Here is a 12,680-nt window from a genome sequence, read left to right on the forward strand (position 1 = left end):
TTTGCTAGAATCCAAATAACTTCAAAATTAGTTCTACATGCCAAAATATGTTTTAAGTTTGTGTTCCTCATCTTCCCCATTCTGCATCACAAACCTATTTTGAAATTGATTGGATTGATTGCAGTTAAAATGCATGGGGGTGTAAAGTGTGTAGGGTATATACATGCCACCCCATTGCCTCTGCCTACTCCACCCTGACCTTTTTAAATTCAACGAGAGAGACTGAAGGGAAGTTGCACACTGGCTTAGCTGTACATACCAGTATTTGTGTTACCCAGTTTCCAAAAAATGGGGAGGTTTCTAAATGCATTGCATTGAGTGTGCTTGCTAGCCAGTTTTAGATTTTCCTGCTCAACACAGAAAGATCAAGGCATAGATGGGGATGGTGAAGGTGGGGCCAGCATGCACCTTCACTCCCCCTACATGCTTCATGCAATTCTTTCATGTTCTCTGTATTGCCTGGGCAGGGCTTTAGATTTGAGAAAATCTAGCTTTCAGGGTTGGGGTGGGGGAAGGCACCTCGCTGAGCATACCAGAGATCTTGTGCAAACTCAAAAGTAGAGTTTTGAATCCTATCTTATAGCTATCTTTATTTTAATATATCTCTTGGAGGTTTGGTATCGTTCGTATTTCATTTTTTGATTGCTGCATTTCAGCATTTGGAAAAAATAACTTAAAATGCTTTAAATACAATACTGCTTGGTATCAGTTTTCTACAACTTAGAAGTTGTCCCGTCTCCCCTTTTCAGACTGTTAGAAACAAGATTTTGAAAAGTTTTCCATGTCCCTAATATGGGGATGGATTTTCAGAGCAGGGCAGGTGTTCGCTTACAACAATATGATGACTACTTTGAAAATCTAGCTGCCAGATAGGCTTGAAAATCACAGCAGGTTTCGTTGTCTGCGGTGAACAAAAAAATGTATATTTAGGTCAGGCTGGAAAACATTACAAAAAGTTGTTAGGGATAGGAGCTTTTGGGTCTTTTTAAAAAAAAGATATTTCTGCTTCTATAAGAAACTTTGTGGTCTAGTAACTTCTGTAGACTTCAAATTGCCATATATTACAAGTATAAGGATAATATTAAGGGTGCTAGGTAACTGAATCTCAAAGGCACTACGAGCTTATTAATGGCTGAATTGTAGACTCTAATTAAAATATTTAGGTCTTTGGGCTGTTGTCTTAGTCTTGTGCCTGCCTTCCTGTTTGTGATGGAGTTTTTTGTCATTGGTTTTTGGTTTGTTTTTTTTACTTTCCCATTGCCGTTTCTTCTTCATTAAAACAACAAACAACCCACCCACCCCCTGATATTTCAAATGATAACATGTCTGTGCTTGCTGTCAGATGAAATATGCCAGAATATACACTGTTAACATATACCTGTTAGACTGTTTACTCGTAGGAATCAGCTTCTTTCTGGAGAATGGCCAGAATTGGTTAACACAGCAGGAGAAGTTAGCGTTTCTAAAGGGTTCCCCTAAGCAGGTCTTAAATTGCTGAAAAATGTTCAAAGGTGGCTGCCATTCATATTATTTAAAAAATGCTTCTTGTGGTAACATAATATGCAAACTTACTTTTAAAGTCAAGTGAAGCTTATGGTTGTAACTCATTCGTATACTTTATTTATAAAGACTGCAGAATAATATCAAAACCACTTAATGGAAAAGTCACAACACTGTTTATTTCTGTGTTCTGGAATCTCTTGGTTTTATCTGTGATGAGTGAATATGCAGGCTGAGGGGTGACTCATAAGGTCATTTTTAGCACAAATTCATGTTTGCTTAAACCTTTGTAATGTAAGACTAGCTGTGCAGCTGCACATCATGGCCCCATTACATGCATAAAGAAAGCAGTGCTCAGATTGGAGTCCCAGTGGTTTCAGGAAAGAAATTTCTACGCTTGTTGTTCAACTTCTATTGGAGATGTAATATGTGCAATATATTCTCCAGTATATTGTCTAATGATCTAGAAGGTCTAGAAGCATTAATCTACTATATTGCATTTTTTTATGTTCTGTTCTTCCTCCAACAAATTTGGGGTCATGCACCAGGTTTCTCCCTTTCCCTTCACCCACATCCGCCATATGAGGTAGGTTGAGCTGGGAATTGAAGTTGAATCACCCTGGTTATAGCCTGTCACTGATTACTACATCAAGACAGTTTTATTAATTACCGCAGAAATTTGCATGAGACTATTTTCTACACGGATGTGACCTCACTCATGAAACTCCAACTGCTTCGTCGTATATATATACACTGCCGTGAAAGAGTTGGCTGTGGGTTCCCATGCTGTATAAACACAGCTAATTTGACATAGGTACTCCTGTATTCTGGGAGAATGTAAATGCAAAGACTTCTCCCACTTCTCACTTGGGAGTAATGTTTGTGTAGAGAATTGGGCTTCCTTGGGAAGAGTCTTAAGAGAGGAGTTAACTTGTGGGGAAGTGAGTAGAAACAAATATTTGTATGAATGGAAAGTACCGTAATTTAATTAGATTTCTCTGTCACTGTTCCCTCTCTGAGATTTTATTTTGCGTTTGTCAGACACCATCCAGTTGTGCCGGAACTCATATGTGGAACATATCAACAGCAGTACAAGGAGCCAACTTACCCCAGAGGGTAGCCACAAATTGTCCATCCCCACAATTGCCATGGGGGTGGACCATCAAGATCCCAAATAAATGGTTCACCCTCCTCATCCAGAGGAGAGGAGTCACCACAGGCTCGCCCTGCTACAGCCAGATACAACAATTCACAAATCGTTCCCTCTTCCTCCTTGAGGATGGAGCCCTAGCCTCTTCCCCCAAATGGGGTTAAGGATGGAAGAAACACCTTGCCCAGTGAAAGATGGGAGAAATAAATGAATTAGGAGGCTGTTGATGATTGCATCAGCTTTTCAGTCCCCCCCCCCCTAGTTTCCAAAACAAATTTTTAGAGAACAGTGTTTTCTGTCTTACTTTTTTGTTTCCTTTAGCTAAAATCAAAATTGTATAACATTAGGAATAAACATTAATACACTGGAAAAGGCTAACAAAACAATTGCGAGATCATACCAAAAATGATGAATAATGGCTTACAACATACCTAAACGTATCTTCCCAGAAGGTCATTAAATCTATTTTTTATCAAATGGAGTTTCACAAATTTGATTCTCAGTATCACAAATAAAATTAAGTTTTAACATTATAGAACTTGGAATATGGCTTTGAAACCAGTCCCACAGTAGTGAAGAATTTCACCACATACTCACAAAAGAGGGAGAAAATGCAGGTGAAGAACTTCACGAAAGCTGGTCAGGTTCAGCATAGCACTTACTACAACACATTGAAAAATGCGGCAAACTCACACATACCTTTTACAAGGCTTATGTAATATAACCAGTGCAATCCCAGATCTTTCCTCCTTTTCCCCCTCCTGCCCCTGCTGAATAAACCCATTACAAATATTTTGCCATAGTTTTTAATCTAGCTTTTTAGAGTATTTAGATTTTTGACAGATACGCTTTGGATTATGTTTGTAATAAATGGGTCATATTTAAATTGATAGTATCTCAGAGGGTAGTATGTAATGGTAGAAGCAAATGATGGCACTAACTAAAATAATTATATCTTTTCGAGGTACTAAATGTATATTAAGAGATTTGATTTTCTGTTGCTTGTTTTGTTCTAACAGTTTCTCATCGAGTAATAAAAGCTTATCTAATTTTCACATACAGTCTTCCATCTGACTACTGTATTTACAAGCATCCAGTTATAATGCTACTGGGGCATCATCTATATATATATATATAAAATCTCAACTAACCAACATAAATAATAATTTGAATTTATGAAAAAAAATCAAATCTCTTAATATACATGTAGTACCTCGAAAAGATATAATTGTTTTAGTGTCATTACTTGCTTCTACCATTACCTATTACCTTCTTGAGAGATACTATCAATTTAAATACGACCCATTTATTACAAACATAATCCAAAGCGTATCTGTCCAAAAATCTAAATACTCTACTTCTATTTAATAAAGCTGACTGAAAATCCGGTAAAATTTTATTTCTCCTTCTGATAAATGCTTTGTCCGTTGTAACTAAGAATTACAGTTGCTACTTTCACTTTACAGCTGATAAATTGAAATATTTCTGATTTAGTCATCTCTCAATTTACAAGTTTATTTAAGTAACTTTTTTAAAAAAACCAAACTCAAAAGTAGCTTACATAATAGAACATCAAACAATATACAAAAAGATGGCAGCCCAGCGTTTTAAATAATTTCTGAAATGGAAGAAATTTAGGAACAGTGTTAATCAAGGAAAGAAATTCATAAAACCACAGTTATAAGGGGGAAAGCAGCAATTTTGTAAGACAAGTATTTGGTAAGGGCTATAGCTCAGAGGAAGAGCATCTCCTTTACATATGGAAAGTCTTTCATTCAATCCTTGGCATCTTGAGATTGGACTCAGAACGTTCCTAGTCTGAAACCCTGGAGAACAACTGCTAGTCAGTGTAGACAATACTGTACTGAACTTGATGGGCTGGAGGTCTGTCTCTGCATCAGGCACATTCCTATGTGTTACGCCCAAATACCCTCCTAAAGAGCCATTTTTTAACCAACCACATAAAATCAAAATATTGGAGTCTAGCAGATCGCACTTGATAGGATGTTCCACATGGTAGGTGCCAGTTTGGAAAAGGCCCTGCTCATGATAGCTGCCCATTATGCCTCATGAGGGGAGAACTTTGGAGTGAGGACTCATATGTTGAATTGGGCACATTGAAAGGAACATATGGAATTACCACTGTATCTTTACGTTGCAGTTATGCATAATATAAAATCATAAGCTCATCTCTTATTTAAATCTAAAACTCTAAAATTATTGAATATATCAGATATTTTAATCTCAACCATTTTTCAGTTTGAGCACATCCTAATGCTCTTTGCTAATGCACTTGAGGAACAATATCCCCAAAATCATTCTCTCTTTGAACTAAACTATCCAATTTATCACCAAGTTGTTTACATAAACATGTACTTTATTCATTGATGTTTTTAATCTACTTTTTTGACACTCTTAGGTTTCTCAGTATATTCTTTCAATTATTCTTTATCTGTGTGTCTATCTTCTGAAAGTTAGAATTCCTTCATTAAAGATTTTTTTCCCCTTGCCTCGAGAGACTATGTTGGGATCTCTTACCCAATTAATTTTCTCAGGAATTTTTGGAGTCATATCCACAAATCAACTTTGAATCATTCACTCCCCAATATATTAGCAGGACAATCTTAACTATAAATCTTTCATTTCATCCATCCCACAGACAGAATCAGTATCATATGAATTTTTCAGATTTTTTTCAAATAATCATATTTCAATACCGCCCAATCATATCTCGCATAATATATATTGTTCATCTCCCGTATGCAAGAAAATTGTAGAAAATGAAGTGCATAATGTTGCATCAATGCTGGACAGTTTGTAAACTATAAACATATTTCAGCTAAATACTATATTTCACTATCCCTTACATACTATAATTTATATTGCAACAAATCCATGTAAAAAAGAACATTCAAATTCCAAATCCTTATTAGTTGAGAAAATAACAGTCACAAAATCAAATTGGAATTTAGTATGTAGTAATATTTTTGACATGCATTTCCGAATAGGTTCATGGTAATACTGGTTAATGTTCCAAATAGTCAGAATTCTAAGACTTTGCTGAACAGTGTTATGAAATGGTCGCACCTTTTGATGATCTAAGTCACTTGTACTGGTGAGGTGGCCTCCAGCCATATACAGGTGTACAAAATACACACCTGGAAGTGAGTTGCTGTGGCTGGTCTGTGTTGGAAATGGAACTTGTTAACTGCCTCCTCCCCCCCTGGAAAAGGTGTGCAGGTTTTCGGAGTACCCAGCTTGACAGTTCTCAGCTTCTGTCTCTTTGAAGTAGTATTGCATTCACTGAACTTGAGCCCCTGGGATAGGGTGGGTTATAAATGTTTGCTTAAATCAGGCTTTTTAACTGTTGCCTGTACCAAAGGAACAGACAGCTGCTGCCTATACTTCTAGAATAAAACTTACTAATAAGAGCCTTCATTAAATTTGATGGTTCAAACATGTGCCATCATTGGAAGCAGACAGAGAAGGGTTAATGGAATTAGTTTTGATACCATTGTATTTCTGAATGTGCTGGCTTTGGAAGTCTTTTAATTGTCATGTTTAATCTCCCTTTTAATCTTTCCAAACTTGGCAGAGGTTCTGCACTTAGTATTACCTCTTAATCATCATTAGATAGAGCTTGATTTGTTGCCTTCTTCACTTGTATTGCTTTTGCCCGATTACTAATAACATTTTACATTTGCCAAATGAAGGTTCACTGGTGTTGGTCTATAATCCTCCCCTCCCCTCCCTTTTTCATTCAAATGCAACCAAGAATGAATAAGTTCTCTAGACACCAAGAGCCAATAGATGTGGCAACTGGTGCTTAACACTGGAAATGTCCATTGTTAGCACATTCCCAGGAAATGCTCTTCAGCTTATCAGGGGGAAATGTCAAGACGCTTAATAATCAGCTCTTAAGGAATTCTGCCCTAAATGTGGATTGTCTGCCAACCCCCTTCCATTTTATTCAGATCTGTTGCAGATTTGGATGTGAGATGTTTTTCTGTAGGCGACAGTCAATGTTCAACTTTCAGTGTACACTTGTGAATGCTGATGTGACAATCCGATTCAAATGTTGTGAATGTCTGAACACTATTGAGATAATACTGTTTGAAAATTTCCTGAACTGTAGTTGTTAGCAATCACTGTAGTATGTCCAGAAAAGGAGAAAATCTCAATCTCTCTTTCTCTCTCCCCCCCCCCCCCCAATATTCATGAAATCTCTCTGGGATTTTCAGTTTTCGCCTTTAAATACCATAAATTTATGTGAATATAAAATCATGCACTAGTGGTTAAAAGCAAATGTCTATATGGTTAAGTTTGAGTTGGCAATACTTTCTTTTTTTATGTCTGTGCATCTCATTCTGCAGTTAGCTTAAAATTTGTTCTTGGGCAACTCTGGAAGGGAGCAACTCAGTGTTAGAGCATAATAATAGTTGGCATGCAAAAGGTTCAGGGTTCATTCTGGCATCCTTAAAAGGCTATTGGGTAGCAAGGTTGGGAAAGACTTCTGCTTGAGACCTGCTGCTAATTGTTTCTAACTTGGATAGTTTAGCTGAAACCTGACATTTAACTGAACACACGAAACCCAGTTTCTAGGTCTACACATTTAGCTGTTCTGCTTCGTAGTGCTTGTGAGAGTTTCTGCTTGTTTGTTTCAGCTTTCAGCTTTCAATTACCTTTTAATGATGGCATATTCTTTTTATCTTCTTTTCAGGGCAGCCACGGAACTTACAAGATCTATGCCGAATTAAAATCCGCCAGTGTATAGGCCTTCAAAACCTCAAACTACTTGACGAACTACCAATTGCCAAGGTTATGAAAGACTACTTAAAACACAAATTTGATGATATCTGACATTTTTGCAAAAACGTTGGACGATAAGCAAGATTAGTTTATATTCCAGATACCTTTCAAAGGCTGGTCACCTTGCACAACGTATATCCTATGCAATTTCTGATTTTTTGTTTTCCCCGAGAAGTCAGAAGGCAGGTATACAATTTCTTTGGGAGGGGGGTGTTTTATACCAAATGCTAGAAGGTGTTACTTTTTTATTATTTCTTGGTCCAAGTTTACAAGATCCAAGCTCTCTATAAAACTTTACGATTGTAGTCTGGTTTCCCCAACCCCTCTCCACAGGGGTGAGTATCTTATTTTTTTTATTTTTAAAAAACTTAAACTTGCAGCTTTGAAATGAAGACAGAATATCAGTTGTTCAAAGGGATCCTTCCCCTACCCCAATGTAGCATGTGTAATACTGTGAGATGGCTGAGTGAATGCTAAACAAAGTAAAAGTAGGAGACTTAAGGAAGTAATCCACAACACACTACTGTTGTATAGCCTCTGTTCCATGGGGAATCCCAGGCAGGACCCTCTGAAATGAAGGATCTACATAGCAGCAGTGCTTCCTGGATTAAGTCCACTAGCATTGCTCCCGTGCCAAGAACCAATATGGGTATCCGCTTATTCCTCATAAGGAGTCCTGACAATTGACTGGATTCCATATGGTCACTATTTTCTACCCATAAGGTGCTTTTCTCAGAATCATGGCTCAGGCTTGTAACTAGGGTGTTCAGAGTTTACTATAAACACGATAGCTCTTTGGAAACATTGCCACCTTCATTTTTTTTTTCTTTTCTTCCTTTTTCTTAAAAAAACCCCAAGTTGGATCTTTAACATAATAATTGTAGTTCAGATGTCCATATGTCTTATCCTTCCTTTGATGCCAGTATGTTCGCTGCTGTTTGTAATTAGGTTTTACACTGCTCAGATGCCTCTGTGGTCTCTCTGTATTTCTTTTTTTATAAAAACATTAACGGAAAACTAATCTAATTTCAAAGCCGATGCATCCTGTTTCTCATATGCAATAATTTCCCCCCCAATTTATATTTTCTCCATCACACATGTGATTCACACATATTCCTACCCTGGTCTCAATATGATGTTCGTTACTTATTGGAATTGCTGCTTGCTTATTGGGATATATATATAGATATTTTTGTTACCCCTCCCAAATTTCAAAGGCATCTAGTTTGGACTGTTGTGGCTCCCTTCTTCCTCACCTCACCCCCATGCAAGAGGCTAATCTGTGGTATTCTTAAAACCAGAATCTGGCCTAGCAATTGGGTTTCCATATTTTTAAAAGGGCTCCATAACCTGAAACCTGTTGTGTTTTCAGCTTGCTTGATGTTAATTAGGACTTTGGGCTGATTCACCAAACCCCTAATTTGTTCTTATGGGCTGTGGTGTAAACACAGCATCTCAAAATACCTTTGCTGACATACAGATCTGTGTAAAATTTACCATAAATCTGTAGGTCACAGATCTAAAGGGGAACCTTGTGTGAACAATTAAGTTCCATAAGTATGTTGAAGCATAAATAATTGGCCATACCCATAGAAAACTTAGCCACAGCACCTGGACCTTTTTTATTTTGAAGATTCTATATATAACCCCACTGTAATGAGATTTTCTCACTCGGAAGATGATAAGCTTCTGATCGCAAATCTAAATCTGCAAGAACCCAGCCTGTGCTTTTTAGGCTGAAACTGGCACGTTTAATTATTGCACAGGTTACTAGTCATACCTTGGATAAAGCCTACAGTTTGATAGGAGTTGAGATTGCAAAGGAAATGAGTTTATAAAAGTTATCCTCTGTATGTCAGTGGCTTTAGCATCCTGAGCTTTGGGATTCCATCTGAGATTCAACATAGATTGCACTTGGGGAACATTATTAGTTCTCTCTGCAGTTTCCAATCACTTTCCCACCACTCGTTTCTTAAAGGGGAACAGAAGTCAGTAATTTAGGATCAATAAAGCTAGGTAATCGATGGTACATGACTGCAGCATTAATTTCCATTCTCATAAGCATCAATCCTGTTGCTGTCAATCAATTACAAGGAACTAAGGTAGCAAATGACAACTTTTTGCTCAGCAAGCACTTAGAGTGCAAGTTATTTCCTCCCAACATACATACCCCCCCCCCTTATCAAGATTCTACTTCAGAGGAATGTATGTTGTTTGTTTAAAAAAATGGAATTTTAGTGGCCAACTAGTACATCATTCTATTCTATTCTATTTAGTTTGCCCTTAATTGGAACAGCATTCAAGCTACGTATACTTCATCAGATGGTCTTTAGTGAATACAAGGGTTTTCAAGTCTGGACAACAAGGTCCCTGTTTCTTGTGATAAGGAGCTAGGAGCAACTCGTCTGTTTTGATCTTCAAGGAAATGTTCACAAAAGCCTCCCAATCTCTTCTAATTTTTATGTTCTTTGGTATCTTAAGGCCCCAGTCCAGTTTACTGGAGATTCAGGCTTTGATCAGTTTGGTTGACTTTCTTAAAGTGATGGTGCATTCTTACCAGCCTAGTAGTCTTTACTGGTTCAGGGATCAATTGTAAGGTGAATTTTATTCTGTCTTGCTGCTGTGACTTCAAAAAATATATATAAAATGTATTGCTGATAACAAAAGTGCTATTTAATGAAATGTATAATTCCATTTATTTATTTGTTTGAGGTTTGTTTTCGTGTCTCTCCCCCTGCCCCAATGTTTTAATAATTGACACACTTTGAATGAAGTACATCTTAGGCCATAAAGTAAAATTCCCTTAACCCTACTGTGTTATCCATTATTTCAGTAAAGCCATTTGACTAGCCGAAGGCAAAGTGGGCAGGGGCAACCTTCGGTCCCAGTTCCTAAGAAAATCAAGCCTTTGACTTATTAACTCGGTAGCTGGTCATCTTTCTTTTTAATGTACAGGAGATTCCATAGCATATGCACCATGTTGAATTGGGGCCAAAGGGCAGAATGTGCATTGTGCATATCTCCATGCAAGCCCAACTCAATTAGGGGATATACAGCCTGAAAGATTTGTAACTCTTTGAGCAAACATAACTTGTTTTTGAGAAGAGAATCAGAATGAAATGATGTTGATGTATTTTGGTTTTACCACTAAAAAATGATGGAAGCTTTTCCATTAAATGTTTTGGCTTAAATTCCAAAAAAAGAAAAAAGATAAGAGCATTTATCCCACTTCTTTAATATTAAACATTTTTATATAGCTTTTTTTAAAAAACAAAACACAAATTGGCAAACACACCAAAGAAATGGATAAGATGAAGATCATTAGCAAACCACAAACCTCATTCTTTTAAAAACAAAACCAGAGTTTTGTAAATATTTCTGTTTATAAATGTACAGCAGAGTAAGAGTCTGTTTTTTAGATTATTTAATTACCATATTTCTAATCTATTTACAATATTAGAGACCATATTTGTAAATTCCCAAGGCTTCTGTTTCATTTTTCATTTTTGACTTATTTCATTATTCATATTAGGAACAATCTGCCCTCATAGGGACAGCATGAAGACACAGCATTTTGTATTTATTGGTTTTTGGTACTTCATAGACACAAAGATGCCCAGTGTAGGAGTAACTGTGGCTCCCTGCAAGTGTTGATTTGCAAATTAGAAGCCAGCTACATGAACAAGTTTTTCCTTCTCTAAGCACAAACTCTCTTCCACTACCCCCATTCAGTTTAATGCTATATCTGCACCAGTGCTAACCAGGATTCCCCTTGTCTGTGTCAGATCCTGGTTAAGATGGCAACCTTATTTTAGCATTAACCACAGTGCAGGTGCAATGTTTCAACCATAGTTAAAGCTGACACTGGACAACGAGAAGGAAATAATCCCTGATAGAGAAGGAGTGAGAAGGACCCACATTCCTTAAGCAAAGCCATGTTTACAAATCATGGCTAACCTTACAGAGAGCCAGCATTTCGTTTGCACCAGCCTCAAGTGACTGAGAATATAGTCCCCTGTGAACGTTGCCTACAGAAGCACACTTGAAGCAAATTGGTGGTTCTTGTCTGTGGCAAGCTCCGGTTTCTTTCAGCGGAGCCTGAGATGGAGACCTTTGTTGTGGATTTTATGTCAGGTTTTAATGAAGGGTGGGCTAATGAAACCTGAAATCCCAGTCTAACTCAATACGGTCAGTTTGTTGCAAATTTCACTGTGAGAAGGATGATGTACCATTTTGCCCGCCATTCTTATCTTCCATGCAGTTCTTTCTGTGTTAGCAGCATCGTAACATATTTTGTTCTTCCTTTTGTAATGTAAGGTTTTGCGTTGGGTCATTTTGAATTAAAATAATTACCAAATTCTTTTAAATCTGCTTCATTTCTTTTTAAAAAAAAAAATTCAAAAGTTTTTATTCTTTATATTGCAACGGTTGGGGAGGATTGCCTCAGTAGCTGCCTTCTGTAAATATTGTACTTGAAGTATGACCTTCAATTTCTGGACTTAGATCTTTCCCTGGCTGTTGAAATTGTGTACTTCTCAGACCTGGAATTTAGTGATAGTCTGGGGGGGGGGGGCTAGGATGGATGGATTTAAACCATAGTAATTTAGATCAGCAATTTAAATTACCAAGAAGAAAGTCTATGTCAAGTAATCAATTAAAAACCAAATTCTCCATTTATTATTATATACTGTCTAAATAAAATATCACACCAAGGTTCCTGTTACCATAAAAAAATGACCTAGAACATTTCCTAAGTGTGGTCTAAAAGAAAAAAGAAAAAGCTTATTTTTAGATTAAATTTACTCTTTGTTAATGGGAAGAACTGGATGACTATAGCACTGTTATAGCACTGCATCACCGTAAATGTATTTAATGAAAATAAACACATGTGGGGCATATAACTGCCCTGCCCACCCCCCACCACAAAACATCAATCTCATTCAGACACAAGGACAGGTGGTCCTTAGTGGAGACAGACCATGAGATGGAAAGTGAATGTCAGTGGTTTTTGGCTGATGCTTGGTTATAAATTGGGATACAGGCTGCCCAAGTGCAGCCTTGCGGACATGCTCAACTGTCCTGCAACCCTCCATCACAGCAATTAGGCTTGGTAAGGTACCCCATTGGAGCAATGAGACTGTTTTTCAAGCCGAATTGCTTCCAGAGTGGGGAGATCTTTGTGTATCTTGCAGCTGGGGTAGGACGTATGATAGTCATGCCC

The 12,680-nt window shown here is 37.4% G+C and overlaps 1 protein-coding gene across 4 annotated transcripts in view; it reads left to right on the forward strand.

Annotated features, from left to right (window-relative positions):
• The window catches only part of ASB7 (ankyrin repeat and SOCS box containing 7), a 38,135-nt gene extending 26,309 nt beyond the window's left edge, over nt 1-11,826 (forward strand). For all 4 annotated transcript variants that reach the window (XM_080981891.1, XM_080981890.1, XM_080981893.1 and 1 more), the window contains exon 6: nt 7,371-11,826. In XM_080981891.1, the coding sequence (XP_080838017.1) occupies nt 7,371-7,510 (140 nt within the window). In that variant the 3' untranslated portion in view covers nt 7,511-11,826. The remainder of the gene's footprint in view (nt 1-7,370) is intronic.
• The last annotated feature ends 854 nt before the right edge of the window (nt 11,827-12,680 follow it).

Source organism: Podarcis pityusensis, assembly GCF_964106645.2.
Source record: "Podarcis pityusensis genome assembly, chromosome: 14".
Taxonomy (NCBI): Eukaryota; Metazoa; Chordata; class Lepidosauria; order Squamata; family Lacertidae; genus Podarcis; species Podarcis pityusensis.